At 43.9% G+C, this 23,866-nt stretch overlaps 1 protein-coding gene across 3 annotated transcripts in view; it reads right to left on the bottom strand.

Moving 5' to 3' along the window:
• Positions 1-754: 754 nt before the first annotated feature.
• Positions 755-23,866, bottom strand: part of TP53INP2 (tumor protein p53 inducible nuclear protein 2) — a 219,156-nt gene continuing 196,044 nt past the window's right edge. For all 3 annotated transcript variants that reach the window (XM_040330394.1, XM_040330392.1, XM_040330393.1), the window contains 3 exons: positions 15,333-15,605; positions 11,592-11,907; positions 755-8,298 (listed from right to left, as the gene is read on the bottom strand). In XM_040330394.1, coding sequence (XP_040186328.1) covers positions 8,049-8,298; positions 11,592-11,907; positions 15,333-15,450 — 684 coding nt within the window. In that variant the 5' untranslated portion in view covers positions 15,451-15,605 and the 3' untranslated portion in view covers positions 755-8,048. The remainder of the gene's footprint in view (positions 8,299-11,591; positions 11,908-15,332; positions 15,606-23,866) is intronic.

Genomic DNA, 23,866 nt, shown 5'->3' with positions numbered 1-23,866 from the left:
GACTTCTGCCTGCGTAGCAACATGAGCAGCACAACTTCATCAGATGTGTTAACAGAGCCTGCCTGTTGCATTTTATCTTTCAAGTCAACTGAATAGGCCAATGCATTTTAATGCATATCCAGCAGTTATCATTAATTGCAGTTACAGGGGTTCCAAGCACTGCCACCTGATAATAGAATTTGGTTTTGCAGAGCATTTATTAAAAAAAAACAGAGGTCCTTCAAAAGAAATGCTGTGTTTTCAGCAGCTGGACCATGCCATGCAATGAAATGGGATCATATTCTTGTAGTATATATATTTTTTTATATATAATGTATATATTTTTAGGAGGGTCCTCTTAGTAAGTAATAATGGATGGTAAGCATAGTTTATAAGGATTCGCTACAGAATATAGTGAATGTGGGTGACCAATAGGGTGAAATTAGGCTGATCACCCAGCAAATTTCAAATACTTCTCAGCAAAGTGTCAGTAAGCACCGACAACTGCATTCATGTTGCATTAGTGTTTCTCTGCGGTGGAATAAGGCCCCGTACACAACCGGTTTTCTCGGCAGAATTCAGCAAGAAACTCGATGGGAGACGTATTCTGCCGAGAAAACCGGTCGTGTGTACACTTTTCTCCGAGAAACCCGTCGAGGAACTCGTCGAGCCAAATAGAGAGCATGTTCTCTATTTCCTCGTTGGGCAATGGGAAAATTTGGCTCGCCGAGATCCTCGGCGGCTTCACAAGGAACTCGACGAGCAAAACGATGTGTTTTGCCCGTCGAGTTTCTTGGACGTGTGTACGGGGCCTTAGCCTCTCACTGCTCTGGGGAGACCGTAAACATCCACACTGGCTGAGCTGATAACACTATAGACACGAAGGGTTGATTTACGAAGTATGGAAAGTGCAAATTCTGGTGCAGCTCTGCATAGAAACCAATCAGCTTCCAATTTTTTTTGTCAAAGCTTCATTGAAGAAGCGGATTGGCTACCATGCAGAGCTGCACCAGATTTTTCACTTTCCAGTTTTGGTAAATCAAGCCCATAGTCTACAATAGGTAAAAAGGTTTTAGATTAAATGTGAATGTTCTGCACTACGATAACATATAGACACACACACACACACACACACAGCATAGCCATGGAACGAGCCATGGCACTATTCTAGAATATCATATGTATGTAATCAAGATGGCGGCTATTTTGTAGCTACAATCTACAGATTAAGTCTTAAAATAAGTGAACAGATGCATGGTTGTTTAGGATTAAAATGCTAAAATAAAATAGACAGAAAAGTCTAAGCAGATACTAAAGCTCATAATTAAAGAGAGAGAGAGAGAGAGAGAAGCACCATTGTCTCAGCTTTTTGAGGAACTGACCAACTCCTGAAACAGGCTGGCCAAGTCCACCTCCGGCCTGGGTACAAATGATGCTGGAAGTCTTGACAGCTGTCCATACACAAGGAACATCTCTAAGTCCCGAGGCACAAAGCTTGTTTGTGCCTTAAGGAAACCTGCAGTTGGAAGCTGACCATTGCTGACCTGCAAATTATGTAGAATTGAGGAAAGAAGGTCCACATAGTTGTGCGCCAAACATCAGTAGGATTTATTATAAACTCTGATGGTTCAAATAAGTGATTATCACATGCTGCTTCCTACAAATACGTGTTTCTCCAGTGGCCTATATCTGTCACCTTCTTTCGGTTTCAGTGCTGTAGCCTCAGTGTAGTCGAAATTCAACATTTCTGGGAGTATCCGATGCCTTTGTCCCCAACTATGACCCTTTACTCCAACATCACTACCAAGTTCTGTAGTGGCACATGGATCGAAGGATGGGAACCATGGTGCGTGGCGAGGGAGCACAGGCATCTGACACTAATGGAAGTGTTGAATGCTGAAGACAATGATGGTGGCTGCAGCACTGGACCGGAGGTAAGACATGAGACATGGGCCACCAGAGAGGTGAGTATAATATGTCTTTTATGGCAGGAAACTGCCCTTTTCCATCCTTTAAAGACCTTGACTTATCCCATCCATCCTGTGGTTAACCATATTTGTTTTCTATGTCACTATGTGTAGTGTTATTCTTGTGACGGATTGTGTGTTTGCATCGCTTGTAATGTAAAGATCTGAATAAAAGACCTTGACGTAAAGCCTTATGATTAAGAACTTGTGTGAAATGCAGATATGAGCCATCCAACTTTATGATAAACCTTCTGATGTATAGCATGTATCTACATGTCCCTTCCTTCTTTATCTGAATTTTTTCTATTGGACCAAGCTAGGCTGGGGAACTGTAGTATACATGCCACAGGGTAGACAACCTGCCAGAATTCCCCAGTGCTAGCAATGTTTTAGCTTGCACTTTCCTACAAAAGCTAGTTGCTCGGGAGCCTGTGGATGCAATCCCTTGAGCACTGGCCTGGAAGAAGTCACAGCCAGGAGCTGCTAATGTACAAATCTGTTACACATAAGCAACTTAGGCAGCCCATACATTCATCATTTTTGTTTTTTCATTCAACCATAGTGCCCATACACGGATCGAAATTCAGCCAGTTCAGCAGGGACCAGCGGAATTTCGATCCACGTATGGCTGGCTTTGGAAAGCATCAAGTCCTAATACTAAAATTTTCAGGAGAGATCAGCTAAGGCGGCCAACATACTTGCTCACTGCGGTTTTCCCTCCGAAAGCGACCCTAAAATAAGATACAAATGTGCTTAAAAGTCTCCCTGCACAACGTACACCATAATAAAACATGCACATCAAATTGCCTTTTATCACTAGCTGTTAGGGTCCCTGAGTCCACACAGATTTGCTCTAAATCACATATGCTTCCAAAAAGAGCCTGAACGGCTCTATAAAAGTCAATCTGTTACAAAACACAATGGAGCAAAACGATAATCTTATAGCCGTGAGGTGTCTCTGTGTCTATACAGAATGGATGACACCAACCATGCACGTTCCCAGTTGTAAAAACACTGTCACCAAATACTCACACATGCTTCAATAGTGTTCTAAAATATTTACACATTGTTAAAGAAAATTATTAAGCACCTTTTTTTTTTTTTTGTTTGTTTTTAGGATTTATGTACAAGTTGGATTACAAAGTGGTGGGTTACTAAACAGTGGTGACAGGGTAAATGCTTTCTCAGTCATTTTGTCCTATAACCCGTCTCTTAGCCGTAATCTGAAAATGTTAACAGTTAATACAAAGCTCTACATAAAGTCATTGATCAAGTTCTGGAGGGTGATGAGGGCACTTGAAGCGAGGGTTTATACCTAACCGCCAAAGCTTCACTGTGAAGATAAGCTGTTCGGTTTTGAACGCTCAAATTCTAGTTTTAGATAGAGGAAGGGTTTTGAAAACCAAAATCCTAATTTTAGATAGAGGAAGGGTTTTGAAAGGCCAAATCTTAGTTTTAGATCGAAGAAGGGTTTTGAAAGGCCAAATCCAAGGTTTTGATAGAAGGGGTTTAAAAGCCTAAATCTTCATTTTAGATTGATTTGGGATTCCAAAACCCCTCCTCTATCTAAAACGAAGATTTGGGCTTTTAAACCCCTTCTTCTATCAAAACCTTGGATTTGGGATTCCAAAACCCCTCCTCTTAGTTTTAGATAGAGGAAGGGGTCTTCAAAGCCCAAATTCTAGTTTTGGATAGAGGAAGGGTTTTGAACGCCCAAATCTTCTTTTTTTAGATAGAGGAGGGGTTTTTAAAGCCCATATCCTAGTTTTAGATAGAGGAAGGGTTTTGAAAGCCTAAATCCAAGGTTTAGATAGAAGAAGGGTTTGCAAAAACTTGAAATCTTCTTTTTTAGATAGAGGAGGGGTTTTGAAAGGCCAAATTCTAGTTTTAGGTCGAAGAAAGTTTTTGAGAGCCCAAATCCAAGGTTTTGATAGAAGAAGGGTTTTAAAAGTCTAAATCTTCGTTTTAGATTGATTTGGGTTTCCAAAAACACTCCTCTTAGTTTTAGATAGAGGAAGGGGGTCTTCAAAGCCCAAATTCTAGTTTTAGATAGAAGAAGGGTTTTAAAAGCCTAAATCTTTTTTTAGATAGAGGAGGGGTTTTTAAAGCCCAAATCCTAGTTTTAGATCGAGGACGGGTTTAAAAAAACTCAAAATCTTCTTTTTTAGATAGAGGAAGGGTTTTGAAAGCCCAAAGCCATGTTTTAGATAGAGGAAAGAAAGGTAAGAATTTTTATCAAGTTTTGCAGTTGTGTGTGGCTCCATTGGGGGGATATTTGCCCTCACTTTCTGTCTGGACGAACGGTTAGATTACTTGTTGGGTTGTTTGTTGATTTTTGGGTCTCCTGTGTCACATGCACCCAAATTTCTTGTCCTGGTATTACGGAGACAGAAAGTAGTGGGAAATCTTCCCAATAAAGACATGTGCAGCAATAAAAACTTGAGAGGTTCTGACTCTCACCCACTCTGTCTTAAATTAAAAGGGGAAGTTACGAGTTAGCGTAACTGAATCTTCTATATCCCCGATATAGTTACCGAACACAAAGGGAAGAAGACAGAGAAAATTAAAGGTAACCAATGCTCAGGCTGCAGATCCATACAGAAAGTATAAACTTTTAACAGCAAACATCCTAATCACCCTCCATTTAAAGGACAACTATCTTGAAAGAAAAACAGAAGCAGCCAGATTCTTAAACCATTAGTTGTGTGGATGTCTCTGGCTTTGGTAGTTTTAGACATGGATCTGGAACAAGCATGCAAATCAAGTTCGGAGTGAGGTTCCTGATGACTTCAAAAAGGTACTGAAGCCATTGGATCAGCGTGACAGCCAGGAATCCCAACTGCTTTCCTTTAAAATTGTTTCTTGCCATTTTAATTTATTCCCACCAAACCTCTTTGAAAAGCGCAATACATAAAAAGGAGCAGTAGTATTATTTTAAACATCATGACAATCTGAATCTGTGGTCACCATCTGCATTCAGGAAATCTCAGTGTTCTGTAATATATATGGATTATGTGCAAATGCTCAGTAACCGATCCGTGTACCAAAACACATTAGGCAATCAACATTCAGTATTTTACTGAAAGGAATTGGAGGCTAGGAGTTTGTAAGTACCTGAAACCTAGCAAGCAGGCTTACTTAATAAGGCAGTACATAGAGCAGTTCACTAGATTGGATTCCACCTCCAGCAGTGGAACAGTGAGAGAAGACTGTTGGTTGATTGACATGGGTTACTGTACATTGCACATAGCCCATATTTACTAGTGACCAGTAAAGGGACTTGCAATGCTTCAGCGCAGTTCTAATCTATCAGAGTAGGGTTGCTGGCCTGAAATAGCGGCTTATATCATTTTTATTGTCTTAAGGCTAACCTAACTTCAGAGTTTAGGTCCATCTCTGAAAACTACTGAGGCATTAGGCAGATAAGTAGCGTTGGGCCCATCAAACTGTAAAAACAAACCAGCAGGTCCTTCAGATCCCGCTCGCAGGTGGTGAAGTTGCAGCAGCAGTGCACTCATGAAATGAGGATTTCAGAGTCTTTAATGATAAAGTGTTTGAAGACTTTACCTAAATATAAAGCTGCTGTGGGTCATCTGACCCAACACGGGGACTTGGCGTTTCCTACTGAAGTTTTAAAAAGTTTGAGAATGCCAACCTGCCTTCCTAATGCCTCCATTTTTCTAAAGCACTGAGTTTACATCTGCTTCGGGTTTTTCATTTTTTTTTATAACATAGCAATGCAAATTCAGAATCCCCCACACAGAAAACAAAACAGAAATGCATTTAAAATGTAAATCTTCAGTAAGTATCGTATTTCTTCAATTGAATTCATTTTCCCAGAAATCCTAATTCACGTATTTAGCTTAAAAAAACAAAAATCTAAAAAAAGGGACTTGATAACCAATAAAATCAAAGGTAAGAAAGACAGGACCTGTTTGTAGTCACCAGTCTTGTGTTGCCCTTATGGCTGAGCTGTGGTGCCTTCAGATACTATAAGGCCTTTTGTACAGACAGACTGCAGTGTGTATAAGAGAAGTGCATATATAACAAGCTTTCAGCAGCTTTCCTAATGCATCTTTCAGCTCTTGCAGGCTTTCTGTAAAGAATATAAAGACGCAACCATTCAAAATTGGGATTATTGCGGGTTGTTAAGTCTCATTGAAAGAAAAAGGGGCGTCTACCACCCAGAAAAATGTAAAGAATAGAGACGCAACCATAAATTATATACATTTTGAGCACTTATTTCCTTATTGGGATCATCAGTGGCAACCTTTAAAGCCTTTTTTTGTTTACTTTTATGTATCTTACAGGCTTTCCATTTGTTTTACGTAGTGCTGAAGCTTGCCTAAGGTTTTCTTAAAAAAAAAAAAAAAGGGGATTGGCCTGTCAGGCTCCAGTGACTTTAGCAAAATGGTGGTCATCTGCACACAGACACCAACTCCCTGTTGCATTATGTGACCCAGATATATAACCAAGAGGGTGGACAGAATGGTTGGGGGATTGCAAGCGGCATCTAGACTTCACCCAATTTAACGTTACACAGATCTCAATGATTGGTTAAATATAGGATGTTTGGGATTGAACCCACTAAGATCAATTCTACCGAATGGTAGCACAGCTACATAGGAGAAGCAGGAACCCAAATAAATAAAAAGAATATTATATACACATGTACTCAGAATTGTTTCTCTATTAAATTGGCCTTCCAGCAACCCTACTTGTTATCCATTTAACACTCTCAATATTTCCATCCTACTTTAAAAACTCCATTACCGATTGCCTTTTTCTTTAACAGAAGTCCACTCTCTCCATACCCATTCATCTACATCCACTTGCCATCGTAAACCTGCTCTTACTTTCTACTAATGTGAAGCATTGCAGGTCCCTTTGGCAAGAGATGTGATTGATAGAGCCATGTATGGTCTTCATACCAACCTTATGTGTACAGTGCAAAGCAAAGCCTTGTACGAGATTTGGATCTTTATTTAATAGGACAAACTACTGCTCTACATTTAGTCTAGTTTCACATATATGCGATGCAGGAACCAGCACAACTGTATGGCTGAACTTGCATTGTACAGACATTGCATGGGATCAGCACCTGCGGTGCGGGTGTGAATCCCATGCAATGTCTGACATTGCTATAGTGTGAACCTGGACTAAAGGAGAAGCACAGCCACAGATTCCCCTGTGGACCACAGGAGTGCAGTTCGTTCTGCTGAAACCCGCTGTCGGCTGAGGTCACGAGTCAGTGAAGGCTCTGAAAGGATCACAACCATATGGTTGGGATCCGCCCGCATGCCTGGACTGGTACCCAGGTCAGCCTATCAGCGAGCCGCTGAGAGCCTGAGCCAGCCTCTCCTGCCCCCTCCACAGCCCAGCGTTTAAACAAAGGGGTGGACAGAGCAGAGAGACTGTGGCTGACAGTCACCAGATCTCTGCTCGAAGGGCCCTAGGAACTGAGCGATCGGCGGTGTTTAATCGCTCGGTTCTCAGTGTTAGAGCTGGCGGGGCCCAGATGCAGCTAGGCAAGTATAATTCAGAAAACCCAAACCTCATACCTCTTTTAAATAATGCACTGTACACATCCTTCCAGTGTTGTCTGGTCTAATTCCCTGATAATGAGCTTCAAAGAGGTTTCTGAAAGATGCTCACTTCTAGTAGTGAGGGTGTGGATTTAAAGTTAGCAATTTAAAAATTCCAAACCATTCTTTAGTACCTGGAAAATAAAGCCTGGATTATTGACAAAAACCAATACCCTCAACAACAGAAACTTGGCCATAATAAAAACATGTGTTAAAAAGCAGCTAAAATCTAAGTACATTAAAAAAGCCTTTTGAGGGTTTGGTGAGCTTTTTACCTAGAGGAAGCCTCCAACACCCTTCCTCACTTTACCATTATTAGCGACTTAAAACTCTCCACTACAATGGAGTTTCTTCAGCACCAAAACAGCAAGAGAGAAGGGTGATGGTGATCTTGTGCTTAGGGTAGGGGACAGTAGAGGCAAGAGACGGTACTGACAAACCATGAGGCAGGATGGACGGACGGGGGTTCTGAGGATAGATAATGCCCTTGTTCATGTAAACAGCTAAAAAGAGTAGTTCAGTGGTTACACTGGCGCTGCCTAGGCTGGCTCACAAATTTGCAGTGTCGCATTGCATTGCTGCCCTGGAACGCCTGTGCCAGATTTTGCCGTTGCAGATGTTTACGTCCCAGCTTGCGCTTGTCCACCTGAGCTTTGGCGCGTTGGATCCGTGAGACTTGACCCACTTTTCCTAATATGGCGGCTTTGGCAGAGACAGAGGTGGCGTGATGAGGTGTGCGTCGTTCCACTCTGGTTTTGCTCGGTGACCTGGAAAGAAGGCAGTGATGCATTATGAACAACTCATCTCAGTATAGTTATTTAAAAAGATTTTCAAACCTTACATTAGATTTATTTTCTTTGTACATTGAAACTTATAGGGCCAGATTCTCAAAAGAATTACGCCGGTGTATCTACAGATACACCGGCGTAATTCAAAAATTCCGCCGGCGTATCATTGTTTTGTATTCTCAAAACAAGATACGCCGGAATTAGGCTAGGATCCGACTGGTGTAAGTCACATACACCGTCGGATCCTAAATGCAATACTACGCTGGCCGCTAGGTGGCTTTTACGTCGATTTCAGCGGCGCATATGCAAATGAGCCGATACGCCGATTCCCGAATGTTTTTGCGCCGCTTCGCCGTAGTTTACGTCGTTTCCGTAAGCGTAAGGTTACCCCTGCTATATGAGGGGTAACCTTACGTCGGCCCGCCGTATGCCATGTTAAGTATGGCCGTCGGGACAGCGGCGGGTTTTTCCGTCGTTTACGCCATTTACGTAACTCGTCGCGAATAGGGCTGTGCGTTAATTACGTTCACGTTGCAAACAATGTATTTGCGGCGTACTACGGAGCATGCGCAGTGGCCTACGTTTAAGGCCGGCGCATGCGCAGATCGTTCGGCACGGGGGCGCGCTTAATTTAAATACAAGCCGCCCCCTTTGATTTACGTGGGGATACGCCGGGCCATTTAGACTACGCAGCCGCAAATTACAGGGCAAGTGCTTGGAGAATACGGCAATTGGTCCAGTAAGTTGCGGCGGCGTAGTGTTAATGGCATACGCTACGCCCCCGCTCGTAGATACGCAGATCTACGAGAATCTGGCCCATAGTCTCAAAGTAAAGTTTGCATAAATGTACATTTTAACTGTATCACCTAATTTTATAAAGTAAAGTGCTACCGTTGTTGCATTTTGGTATAACAAGCTTGAGACCTCTCATTCCGTGCTGTTGATTTAGTTTTGCATTCATAGAATGCAATTGAGACCCTGGTACGATGGTCATGTAATGACAATTACTTCTCCTGCCTACATGGTGATGTGACAGTTCACACCTTTAGGCTTCATTCACACTTGTGCCACTCCAGAGTGCAATTTTGATGCAACTTTGGGTGGGTGGGACTTGGATTCAACTTTGGGTTTGACCAATAATAATGGACAACGGTCAAATGTATAACATTCAGGTTTGACATTCATGCAACAACGTTTGAGGGTTTACATTGCAATCTATGGCACCTTAAAGGGATACAGGAGCGCGCCCCCACGGTTGTCCACCAAGGAGAGCGCTTCTCCAACGTTGACTCAATGTGGGGAGGAGCCACCAGTGCCGCTGAGGGACCTCAGAGCAGGAGGACCGGGGCCACTCTGTGCAAAACTAACTGCGCAGTGGAGGCAAGTATGACATTTTTGTTTTTTAAACAAGGGTTTACAACCCCTTTAGGCCCTTTTTTAATGTCACAAGTATTTGAATGGTTGCCATTGAAAAACATGGGGGTGTGACTTGTCATGCGACTTTAGTGTCCAAAGTCACACAAGTGTGAATGGAGCCTTAGCCATGTAGATCGAGGAACTATAAAGGTTTCCTGACCAACAATGGGATTATGTAACTAAAACAGGGAGGTCCCACAACTTTAAACACCTCCCATCCTGTTATTGGGCAATCAACATCCACACATTCAATAGTGATTGGATTAAGGTGTGGATTTAAATACTGGGGTAACTTCCTGGAACTCATTGGAACTAAAGAAGTGGCTTGGGTAAGCTGCACAATGTCTTCACCAATATAGAACAAGTCCAAATTAATGTGACTAAAGGCGGCCATAGATGGTTGGAATCTTGGCCAATCCCTGCTGAGCCGGCCGAGATTCAAACTAACTATGGGCAGGCTGATTGTATCCAATTCAATTGTTGAATTGGGTATTGCCGCTAGCAATATTTACTGTGTTCCCCCGGCAAGGACGATGCCCCCCCTGTGCCCCAACTCCAGCCCCGCAATCACATCAGCTATGGTCGGTTTAACTACTACTATCAACTCTTTCCTCTTAGTTTGGTGCTTCAACTGAGCAGCAAATCCTGTATTAGAGCGCCCCCACTCTGAATGAATGAGCACAGGGGGCACCTTTGGACAGCAGACTTGTCAGTCTGGAGTAGGGGAGAGTTAGATGGGCTAGCAGATTTAGATATACTAACAAACTAAAGCCAAACTTCAGTTCACACCTAATAAGCAGCTACAGCAACAGTTTTGTTTTCCTTTTGGTAGAAAGGTTCTATATTTTAAATTTATTTTAAATAAAAGCTGATCATTATAAAGCACCCCCTGTCAGTGGTAAATATTTTGTCTCATCCCTGTAACTGCTACATCTGCAAGAGAGCTTGTTCTTTTGAAATACAGTGTACTGGCTTTATCACCAGATTAAGTCCCCATTTACACCTAGGCGTTTTGTCGCCTGTAGTGTGACGCCGCTGCCGCCAGAGGGCTGGAAACACATTGCCCTCTATGGAGATGGTTCACATCTCCACGCCTGTCGCCTGCCGCCTGAAAAAGGTCCCGGACCTTTTTTTCAGGCGGCTGTCGGCGTTCGGGGACCATCTCCATAGAGGGGCACATCCTAGGGGCACATCTAGGCGGACAATCGCGACATTTTGTCGCCGCAAATCGCGGTACAAAACGACGCTATTTGCTGCCGCAATTCGCGGGACAAAACGCCGCGATTTCGTCCGCCTAGATGTGAATGGAGCCTAAAATAAGGGGAAAAAAAGCAGCCACCACATAATCTAATGCCGCGTACACACGGACGTTTTTCGGCATGAAAAAAAACGACATTTTTAAAAACGTCATTTAAACTCATGGTGTGTGGGCTTCACATAGTTTTTGGGCTTCTGAAGCGAGTTATGAGATGGGAGCGCTCGTTCTGGTAAAACTACCGTTCATAATGGAGTAATAAGCACATTCATCACGCTGTAACAGTAAAAGACGATTCACACTTTTTTGTCTAACAAGTAATCGGCTAAAAGCAGCCCAAAGGCGAATAGAACTTCCCCTTCAGAGTGCCGTCGTACGTGTTGTACGTCACCGCGCTTTGTTCATCATTTTTTAAAAACGATGGTGTGTGGGCAACATCGTTTTTAATGATGAAGTTGGAAAAACGCTGAAAAAACAACCGTGTGTACGTGGCATAAGAATTGGCAAGCTGCAATATAATAATGTTTGCTTTTGGGTTTAATACTTCTTTACGCATTACTAAACGCTTTCATTATCGATAATGAGTATGTACAACACTTACCTGTCTCTGGTGACTGTGATTTCCGTGGCGTCTCGCCCCACCACGATGCTTCCGCTTGTGATGTAGACCGACATGCTGGGATGTTCTATAAGGAGGTCTTCCAGTGGACTGCTTCCCACCGCAGTTTGGCCAGGACCCTCTGCAGTAAAACAGGGGGGAGGGGTAACAAACCAGCTCTCGTCCATCGAGTGGGGCGGGCGGGGGGGAATAGACCAACCGATCCTATCACCCAAGGAGTGTGGCAGTGGGCTGGAAGCATCACTGTCCTCCTGGCCTTCTGCCACATCGTCCCTGCTTGAGGTTAATGTGTAGCTTTCTGATATGGTGAGGGAGTCATGTTAGGAGAAAGGCAGTACACAAGCCATGGGACAAAGACAGATGGAGTACCATACACACAGTGTTCAAAAAAAAAAAAAAGGGGGGGGGATGGGAGAAATGATGGAGAAGTTATTAGTTACAAATATAACTATACAAATCATTTTGATGTTTAAAATTTGCTCTTACGTTTTCTGGGTACAATCTGAGGACATGCACTATATGGCTAAACTTTTATGGACACCTGACCATCGCACCTACCAATGTACTGTATGTGGCCACCCCTCCAAAATAATTAGGTTCAAGTGTACTGTTAATGACATATTAGACAATTGTGCTCTTCCAGTTTTTTTACAATTGTGTGCTTTGGGAACAGTTTCGGGGGCGATCTTCTCTGTTCCAGTATGGCTGTGCACAAAGCCAACTCCATAAAGACGTCACGGTTGGACCACTCCTTATTTTTTTTTTTCTATTGTCTGAACTAGATGGTTTTGTGTCTTTTTTTCAACCCGACTATGACCACTTTGGTGTGGAGGAACTCGGTGGCCTGCACAGATCCCTGACCCCCAACCCTACTGAACATCTGGCAGAAAGCCTTCCCAGAATAGTGGAGCAGGCCCGTCTTTAAGGCAGGGCAAAAGGGGCAGCTGCCCTGTGATTGTTGGGGGGCCCAAAGCAGCTGCCTCATACTTACCAACTATACCAATTAAAATTCCCTTGTCCCTTGAAGTTTTAGTCCTGTGCTGTGTCCCGATATCTCTGTGTGAAGTACTGCTACTAATGCTGCCCAGCTCTGCCCTATTGTTGTGTACAGATGACTCACCTGCAGACCCTGTGTTTACATGTAAATAACCGGCATTCATATGTAAATAAAGGCGGCATTCATATGTAAATAAAGGCGGCATTCATATGTAGGGCTGGGGGGGAAAAAATTGATTCTGATTTTGACTGAATCGTTTTTTTTTTTTCATAGGACCGGCCCTCCGTGGACTAGGCCGAAGCCTTGCCTAAAAAATCCTGGAAATCCTGGAAAAAACCGCAGCCTTTTCCCAGGATCGCAGTGAGCTGCGGGCAGGATTTTTTAGGCGAGGCCGTGGCTTCAGCCTAGTCCGCAGGCTTTTCCCAGGATCGCGGCGGGCTAGGCCAAAGCCTCGCCTAAAAACTCCTGCCGGCGTGGTGTCCATCAGGAAAAAAAAACGTGAATTCGAACCGTCAATCGAGTGTTTTTTTTTTTTAAATCGTAGATTTTTTTTGGCCAAAATCACACAGCCCTATTCATATGTATATCATGCCCCCCTGCAGTGAGGAGATGATGTGCTGTAACCTCTATCAACCAATCAGTGAGCAATATTACTGTACAGTAATCTCTAGCAACCAATTAACAAGCAGAAATCATGTGCTGTAACCTCTAGCAACTAATCGGTGAGCTGTAATGTGTGCTGTAACCTCTAGCAACTAATCAGTGAGCTGTAATGTGTGCTGTAACCTCTAGCAACTAATCAGTGAGCTGTAATGTGTGCTGTAACCTCTAGCAACCAGGCAGTAAGCAGTAATCATATGCTGTAACCTCTAGCAACCAATCGCAATTGCTGCCTAATCTGATACAGTAAACTGATTTTAAGTCTAGCTGATATTTATTGTATGTCTCAGGTGGAGAGTGATATTGAATAGAGGGGGGCCCCCAAGAAAATGTTTGCCCAGGGTCCAATCAATATTAAAGACGGCCTTGTAGTGGAGGCTGTTATACCTGCAAAGGAGGGGGCAGGGGTCAACTCCATATTTATGCTCACCATTTTGGTATGGGATGTCCAGCAAGCTCATACAAGATGGTCAGTTGTCCACAAACCTTTGGCCATCTAGTGTAAAACTATAGCAAAAGCTGACCCTACAACATACATGGGCTACAACAGCCCAGTGATACACATACAGAAAAAAAAAGTCAAACTCCCCAATTTCTCCAACCACTCCATCAAAACCATGATATGATATAGAAGATAATAAAGCTCTTCCTAAAAATCATATCATCATCAATGTCTCCTCCAACTCCCCCCCCCCCCCAAAAAAAAAAAAAATACATGTGGCCATACACATACCAATTTGATCAATTGAATGCTCAATTTTGTCAAAAATCGCAAAGCAATGTAAGGCATTAACTGCTTGCCGACCAGCCGCCGGCGGCAGGTCGGCTCTGCTGGGCGAGATCACGTAGCTATACGTCATCTCGCCGAGCAGCCAATAGGGGCGCGCGTGCCCGATGGGCGTGATTGCCGCCGGGCACCCGCAATTGCTCGTTACAGAGCAAGGACCGGGAGCTGTGTGTGTAAACACACGGCTCCCGGTCCTGTCGGGGAGAGAAATGCTGATCTTCTGTTCATACAATGTATGAACAGCGATCAGTCATTTCCCCTAGTGAGGCCACCCCCCCCTACAGTTAGAACACACCCAGGGAACATACTTGAACCCTTCCCCGCCCCCTAGGGTTAACCCCTTCACTGCCAGTGGCATTTTTATAGTAATCAATGCATTTTTATAGCACTGATCCCTATAAAAATGCCAATGGTCCCAAAAACGTGTGAAGTGTCCGCCATAATGTCGCAGTACCGGAAAAAAAAAAAAAACGCTGATCGCCGCCATTACTAGTAAAAAAAAATATTAATAAAAATGCCATAAAACTATCCCCTATTTTGTAAACGCTATAACTTTTGCGCAAACCAATCAATAATCTCTTATTGCGATTTTTTTTTTCACGAAAAATATGTAAAATAATATGTATCGGCCTAAACTGAGGAAAAAAAAAACTTTTTTTTATATATTTTTGGGGGATATTACAGCAAAAAATATATTTTTTTTTCAAAATTGACGCTCTATTTTTGTTTATATCGTAAAAACTAAAAACCGCAGAGGTGATCAAATACCACCAAAAGAAAGCTCTATTTGTGGGGGGAAAAAAAGGACGCCAATTTTGTTTGGGAGCCACGTCGCACGACTGCGCAATTGTCAGTTAAAGCGACGCAGTGCCGAATCGCAAAAAAGTGCTCTGGTCTTTGACCAGCAATATGGTCCGGGGGTTAAGTGGTTAAACCAATTCAGCGTACTAGGATTGGTTCCATCTGAGCTTTTGTTCAGCTTTAGGCCTGAAATATTCCCAGTTGTGATGATTTCCCTTTAAGCTGATCCTGGGAAAGATATCTTGCCTGGAAACAGTGATGGGTAGCTTTTCCTTGACCATTTTCCATTACACGGTATCATGTGACAGTCAGCAGGCGCATACTGGGCCCAGAGCTAAATTTAAGGCAAACCTCCGCAGCGCGCTTCCAGGAATGTTAATTACTGCAGCCCAAGAGAACAAGCACTGAAGCTAGGCTGGGAAAGGGAAGAGGGGGGAGGGGGGATTGGGGGGTAATGTCACCATCCTATATGTCTCACCTGGGATGTCAATAATAAGCCAGCCATCATCTTCCTCCTCGGAGACAAAATCTTTGGGCTCTTCGGCTTCACAGGCTGGTCCCTCACTGAAGAATAGACGGGTCAGTCGCTGGAACATGATTGGATGGGCCCCCCGGGGAAGTACACTGAAGATTCTTCTTGGACGGGAAGTCGCAGCGAGGCAGGCGATTGGCTAATGTGGTGTGTTGGGGGTCAGCAAAGTCCCACAGAAGGGATTGTAAACATTGAGCTTCTGTATAACGAGAAATAGCCCTGCAGGAAAAAAAAACATAAGAGATGAGAAGGATATCCCAGGCCTATGTAACCAGTCCCCCCCACCCCCCGCTCACCTATCACATTGCATTCTGTATAGAGCAACGCTCAGGCCCTTATAATGGGCTCACCAGTGTCAGAAGAAACATATATATGGAGGGATGCACTGATCTGTAACATTCGACCCTCCGGCTGTGGTCAGGCTGCTTCTCCCAGAATCCTTTGCTCCAGGAGCACACTGACAGTCATGGCTGATATTAGGCATTAAAGGAGTTGTAAAGGCAAAAGTTGTTGTTTTTTTTTTCTTAATGCATTCTATGCAATAAGATAAAAAAAAAAAAAAACTTCTGTGTGTAGCAGCCCCCCCCCCCCCCTTAATTACCTACCCGAGTCCCTTCTCTCTCCAGCAATGTCCACCATACCCTCAGCCATCCAGTACACTCCTCCTGATTGGCTGAGACAGAGCAGCGGCGCCATTAGCTCCCACAGCTGTCAATCAAAGTCAGACAATCAGGGGAGAGAGGGGGTGGGGCCAGGTTGGGGCTCCGTGTTTGAATGGATTCCCGGAGCTGTGACTCGGCTTTGGTGTCTCCAAAGGAAGCTACTGGCTGAGGGGCACTCAAAGGAGGGAGGGGCTAGGAGCAGCAAAGAGGGACCCGAGAAGAGGAGGATCTGGGCTGCTCTGTGCAAAACCAACTGCACAGAGGAGGTAAGTATAACAGGTTTGTTATTAACCACTTAAGGACCCCTTTACGCCGATATACGTCGGCAGAATGGCACATCAACGTATAGGTACGTTGCTCTTTAAGCCCAGCCGTGGGGTCGCGGGCGGGCGCACCCCAGCTGTGCGCTATCGTGACCCGTCTCCGAAGCTCCGTGACCGCTGGATTCGCGGACCCGATCGCCGCTGGAGTCCCGCGATCGGTCCCCGGAGCTGAAGAACGGGGAGAGCCGCATGTAAACACGGCTTCCCCTTTCTTCACTGTGGCGGCAGTATCGATCGTGTCATCCCTTTTAAAGGGATACATAATCGATGTCAGACCTACAGCCACACCCCCCTACAGTTGTAAACACACTTCAGGTCACACATAACCCCATCAGCACCCCCCTTGTGTTTAACTCCCAAACTGCAACTGTCATTTTCACAATAAAGAATGCATTTTAAATGCATTTTTTGCTGTGAAAATGGCAATGGTCCCAAAAATGTGTCAAAATTATCCGAAGTGTCCGCCATAATGTCGCAGTCACGAAAAAAATCGCTGATCGCCGCCATTAGTAGTACATTTTTTTTATAAAAATGCAATAAAAACTATCCCCTATTTTGTAAGCGCTATAAATTTTGCGCAAACCAACCGATAAATGCTTATTGCGATTTTTTTTACCAAAAATAGGTAGAAGAATACGTATCGGCCTAAACTGAGGAAATTTTTAATTTTTTTTATATATTTTTGGGGAATATTCATTATAGCAAAAAGTAAAAAAGATTTTTTTTCAAAATTGGCGCTCTATTTTTGTTTATAGCGCAAAAAAATAAAAAAACGCAGAGGTGATCAAATACCACCAAAAGAAAGCTCTATTTGTGGGGAAAAAAGGACGCCAATTTTGTTTGGGAGCCACGCCGCACGACCGCGCAATTGTCAGTTAAAGCGACGCAGTGCCGAATCGCAAAAAGGGGCAAGGTCCTTTAGCTGCATTTTGGTCCGGGTCTTAAGTGGTTAAAAAAAAAAATAGCAAGCCTTTACAATCACGTAACAGCTGAATACTGCTCACTGTATAATTAACCACTTCAGCTCTCACACCCCAATTCCTGCAGCCTGAAGCAATTTGTACATTTCTACTATGGGCCTTTGTTACTAAAACCAGGACCCTGCATTCACTATATCTGGTCTCCCACAGTACACAGGACATGGAAATGCAATCGTTTTAGTAAATATAAACTGCTAAATACATTTTCAGCAGTATATAGCAGTCTTGTGACTTCTATCAGTGTCCAGCTGAGCACTGGTTAAAGCTTGTAGGAGGAGTGTTCTGACTGTCCTATGAGACTTCAAGACCCCTGACCCTCTGTCTGGACAGTGCCGATTGGCCCTGTGCTGATCATATGCACTTTCCCAAGAAAATAAACTCTCTAGCAATACACACCAAACTGAGCATGTGCAGCCTGACTCTAGACTGTGTTATCAGGAAACTATCAGGGGACAGTGGAAGGAGGGGAGGATCAAAAAGCCTGTTTACACAATGCAGAGAATTAACCCCTTAGGTTGCACAGTGAGTATAACAAGCATGCTTTACTGCATATACAGACTGATTTTACTGTGCCGATGCCTAAACATTGTTTTACCTTAATATAAGGAATGTATTAAGATAACAAATATTTATGTTTAAATCGCAGCACAATTTTGCTGCATTTTGTGGCTGGTGTTCTGCGTTTCGGAAGAGGGAGGGTGAACCTCCCCTAACCGCGGCAGCTTCTAAACTCTTGTAAAAGCCCATGTGTACATGGACACATGGGCTTTAACGGAGTCGAGTTTAGGCAGAAAGCTCCTAAACTCAGTTTAGTTTAGTGAACATGAGCCCTTCGGTAAAATCCTCCCCTGTCCATGCCCACCGCACCAGAAGATTGCAGGAGGAGGGGTTAAAGTTATTCAAAATCTAACGCCCCCTTTTAACAGACCGATTGGGTCAGTCCGTTTTTCAGGCGGACCCAATCAGACCCCTCAGTCTCCTCTATGGAGTGGCCGCCGACATTCAATCCTATGGTTAACCAGTTAACAACCGCCCTATAGACGAAATACGTCTACAAGGCGGTTGCTTAACTCTGGGAGGACGTCCATGGAATGGACGTCCGGGAATGTCCGTGATCAAGCTGATAGCGGCGGTTAACCACGTGATCGCTCCGTCCAATGACGGAGCGATCACTTGTAAACAAACCGGCGTCATGTGATGAAGCCGGTTCCTCCCTCCCCTCTCTGTACCGAACGGTACAGTGTGAGAGGAGGGAGCGGATGCAGCAGCAGCAGCTGCTGTGGCTGGATCTGTGACAAATGCAGTCACAGATCCAGCCATCCATCCCTGCCCCAACTCTGCAATACCCCACAATACTCTGCAATACCCCACAATACTCTGCAATACCCCAAAATACTCTGCAATACCCCAAAATACTCTGCAATACCCCAAAATACTCTGCAATACCCCAAAATACTCTGCAATACCCCAAAATACCCTGCAACGTCGCCTATGGGGATTTTTAAGTAGCGAAGTTTGGCGCCGTTCCACGAGCGTGTGCAATTTTGAAGGGTGACATGTTGGGTATCTATTTACTCTGCGTAACTTCATCTTTCACATTTATTCAAAAGAATGAAGAAAAAATACTAAATTTGCAAAATTTTATAACAGAAACAAAGAAATTTCTTTTTTTTTTTACAGAATTTTCAGGCTTTTTCTCTTATAGCGCAAAAAATAAAAAACCCAACGGTGATTAAATACCACCAAAAGAAAGCTCTATTTGTGTGAAAAAAAGGACGAAAATTTCATTTGGGTACAATGTTGTATGACTGAGTAATTGAGAGCGGAGGGCGCACCGACCTCGTGTGATACTGATAACAAATATTTATTCCAATAATAAAATCAATGGTTATACTCACAAAATTGGAGTTAAAAACAGGCTTTAAAAATGAGTACAGCAGATGTCCAGCATCGTCAGTGGAACACGAATAATCGTTTGAACCAATCAGTAGATGTAAAAGCTGACGCGTTTCGGGGGCGTACCCCTTTCCTCAGAGCTAACGTGGTCTGCAGTGCTCCCTCGCCGTGGTGATTATGGGACTATATATACATACACACACACACATGCACATAACCACACGCCCACACAAGTGGGCAGGCAGACCTATGTTGATAGGTCAATGTCAGGGTGTACTCCTCCCAGGTAGGAGGGGGGCGTTTTTTCAGGGACCACACCTCTACATCCTCAGAGCACCAATCCCTTACATGAGGGTGGTCTCAAAGCAGTAATGCAGTATATGTTGTGTTTTTTGGAACTGTCATTGCAAATGTACACTGGCTCCCATCTTTGGCTAACAATGCATATTTATTTGTTTGGTTAGTTGATTAATTATAGGCCGAGTGTGTGGAGGAGTGCTCATATGCTTTATCCCCGTGTGGAGAAACAATAGGGGCTTACCTGACTGCCCCTTTGCGCTTATCTCCACTGGATCGATGTTAAAGCTCCATGTGAGTCCGTTGGAACGCACGCCAGCCATATAGGACAGCAGTGCGTTCCAGCGATTGGTGCGCGTGCGCGCGCCGTACTGTTCGTGGCGCGCGCGCGCACGCCGTACTACGCGCGCCGCGCGCGCCGCATTCGCGACGTACCGCGCGCCGCGCACTATGCCGGTGAATCGTCTCCCTATGCGCAGAGGGGAGACATACTGCTCCAGGCTCTGCAGCATAGGGCCTGTGACGTCACTGCGACTCTATGGTGGCATAGTACTATGGATGGTGGACCTTGATGTCTGCCCTCTAGTGGTGGAGGGTGCAGAGGACACTTGTACTCCATAATAGTGAGATCCTGAGGGGAAATTACCTTGATGTCCACCCTCTAGTGGTTGGAGGGTGGAAAGGTAACATTAGAAACACATTAATTTTCCAGATAGGTGCTTTTAGCCGAACTCCACAGAAGCTTAGATGGGGCTGCGTACAAAGGGAAATACAATTGAAGCACTGTATCAATAGTGATGTGCATATCTGTGCCCATGCACAGACACCCACATCTCACAAAGTGGCTAACATAGGGGGGACTGCAGACCATCAAGACATCTACATATTAACAAGATGCAACATACAAATAAATAGTGACAAAAAATCCCTCAATGATGTTACATTAGTGCCCTACATGGTATTTACTGTTTTGTATCTATAGCTACTATAATTGAAATTATTTTACATAATATGGTGTTAAAAAAACTTAATGTATCTATCTACTCATACTAATATATTAATGTTTAATTAAGTTTATGATGTATAATCATATGCATCAGAAACGAGAGGGGGAAGAAGCCCTAGTGGTGGGGGACAAAAAAGGCAGGAAGGATGTAGTGTGATAATAGGTGGACTTGAATCAAGTCGACCTCTTTCATTATTGTCCCACTGGTGTACAGATACTCATGTCACAGTGTGCAGTTCGATCTCTTCATTTAACCCATTCGGGACCATACTGCCCAGGGTGAAGATCCAGTAGGCCTCTCTTTTACAGAGGATCTGGTATTTCTTCCCACTGTCCAAACCGTTTTGGATGGCTTCTATGCCAAACACTTTTAGGCCCTCCACTTCACTACCATGGGCTTCTTTAAAGTGTTTTGGTATAGAGCCTTTGTCTTTTTTAGTTAGAATACTACTCCTGTGCTCGTTCATCCTAGTTCTTAATTGACGTGATGTACGTCCCACATATAGTAGGCCACATGGGCATATAATGCCGTATATCACAAAGGCAATTCCGCAATTGATGAACTGTTTAATCATGTGGCGTCTTCCATCCACCCCGATGACATCTTTTTTCCTGTGTTGCATATGTGTGCAATTGCCACAGGTGTTTACACCACATTTGTAGCTTCCTTTTTGATCAAAGATTGTGGTCCAGGGACTTTCCAATCCTTTGTTTTTGTTGATGTTTTTCTTCACCCTGCTTGGGGCAACCATACTTCTTAGATCCTTAGGTCTTCTGAATACCAGATTGGGATGGGGAGGGATACAGGTCTTTAGAAATGGATCAGCTGCCAGGATTTTCCAGTTTCTTTTGCTCCCAGTTACGCAAACCTATTTATGGGGTACTGGGAGTCCAAATACATATGGGCCAACAACCCATTTGCAAAGAACCTGATATTATACTCCCGCTACATAGATGACATCCTAATTATATGGAATGGCAGCGACAAAGAGTTGGATGGTTTCCTGACACATTGTGACAACAACCCGTTCGGAATTTCATTCACATATGTAGTGGACCAAGAGTCACTGATATTTCTAGATTTAGAGCTAAGGGCAGAAGAGAACGGTAAGATACTCTCTAAGACCCATTTCAAACCAAGCGCAGGAAATTCATATTTACACGCCTCAAGTCAGCACCATCCAAGATGGATCAAAAATGTACCATTTGGACAGTTCTGTCGTCTTAAACGAACTTGCACTCAGAAGGAAGATTACGAAGCACAAAGTATCATTCTAAGAGAAAAATTCAGGGAAAAAGGGTACGGTGAATCACATATTGAGGAAGCATTCCAAAAATATTTCCAGCTCTATGAGAAAGATGGGACAACAGGTGAAAAAAACGTAAAACATATGGAGAATGAAACCCAGACGGTACGGTTTTGCACTAGATATAATAACAGAGCCCCAACCATTCAGAAAATCTTCAAAAGAAACTGGAAAATCCTGGCAGCTGATCCATTTCTAAAGACCTGTATCCCTCCCCATCCCAATCTGGTATTCAGAAGACCTAAGGATCTAAGAAGTATGGTTGCCCCAAGCAGGGTGAAGAAAAACATCAACAAAAACAAAGGATTGGAAAGTCCCTGGACCACAATCTTTGATCAAAAAGGAAGCTACAAATGTGGTGTAAACACCTGTGGCAATTGCACACATATGCAACACAGGAAAAAAGATGTCATCGGGGTGGATGGAAGACGCCACATGATTAAACAGTTCATCAATTGCGGAATTGCCTTTGTGATATACGGCATTATATGCCCATGTGGCCTACTATATGTGGGACGTACATCACGTCAATTAAGAACTAGGATGAACGAGCACAGGAGTAGTATTCTAACTAAAAAAGACAAAGGCTCTATACCAAAACACTTTAAAGAAGCCCATGGTAGTGAAGTGGAGGGCCTAAAAGTGTTTGGCATAGAAGCCATCCAAAACGGTTTGGACAGTGGGAAGAAATACCAGATCCTCTGTAAAAGAGAGGCCTACTGGATCTTCACCCTGGGCAGTATGGTCCCGAATGGGTTAAATGAAGAGATCGAACTGCACACTGTGACATGAGTATCTGTACACCAGTGGGACAATAATGAAAGAGGTCGACTTGATTCAAGTCCACCTATTATCACACTACATCCTTCCTGCCTTTTTTGTCCCCCACCACTAGGGCTTCTTCCCCCTCTCGTTTCTGATGCATATGATTATACATCATAAACTTAATTAAACATTAATATATTAGTATGAGTAGATAGATACATTAAGTTTTTTTAACACCATATTATGTAAAATAATTTCAATTATAGTAGCTATAGATACAAAACAGTAAATACCATGTAGGGCACTAATGTAACATCATTGAGGGATTTTTTGTCACTATTTATTTGTATGTTGCATCTTGTTAATATGTAGATGTCTTGATGGTCTGCAGTCCCCCCTATGTTAGCCACTTTGTGAGATGTGGGTGTCTGTGCATGGGCACAGATATGCACATCACTATTGATACAGTGCTTCAATTGTATTTCCCTTTGTACGCAGCCCCATCTAAGCTTCTGTGGAGTTCGGCTAAAAGCACCTATCTGGAAAATTAATGTGTTTCTAATGTTACCTTTCCACCCTCCAACCACTAGAGGGTGGACATCAAGGTAATTTCCCCTCAGGATCTCACTATTATGGAGTACAAGTGTCCTCTGCACCCTCCACCACTAGAGGGCAGACATCAAGGTCCACCATCCATAGTACTATGCCACCATAGAGTCGCAGTGACGTCACAGGCCCTATGCTGCAGAGCCTGGAGCAGTATGTCTCCCCTCTGCGCATAGGGAGACGATTCACCGGCATAGTGCGCGGCGCGCGGTACGTCGCGAATGCGGCGCGCGCGGCGCGCGTAGTACGGCGTGCGCGCGCGCCACGAACAGTACGGCGCGCGCACGCGCACCAATCGCTGGAACGCACTGCTGTCCTATATGGCTGGCGTGCGTTCCAACGGACTCACATGGAGCTTTAACATCGATCCAGTGGAGATAAGCGCAAAGGGGCAGTCAGGTAAGCCCCTATTGTTTCTCCACACGGGGATAAAGCATATGAGCACTCCTCCACACACTCGGCCTATAATTAATCAACTAACCAAACAAATAAATATGCATTGTTAGCCAAAGATGGGAGCCAGTGTACATTTGCAATGACAGTTCCAAAAAACACAACATATACTGCATTACTGCTTTGAGACCACCCTCATGTAAGGGATTGGTGCTCTGAGGATGTAGAGGTGTGGTCCCTGAAAA

The sequence above is a fragment of the Rana temporaria genome, chromosome 12 (assembly GCF_905171775.1).
Source record: "Rana temporaria chromosome 12, aRanTem1.1, whole genome shotgun sequence".
NCBI classification, from domain to species: Eukaryota; Metazoa; Chordata; class Amphibia; order Anura; family Ranidae; genus Rana; species Rana temporaria.
The sequence above is the reverse complement of the archived record's forward strand: the minus strand, read 5'-3'. Positions and strand labels throughout refer to the sequence as shown.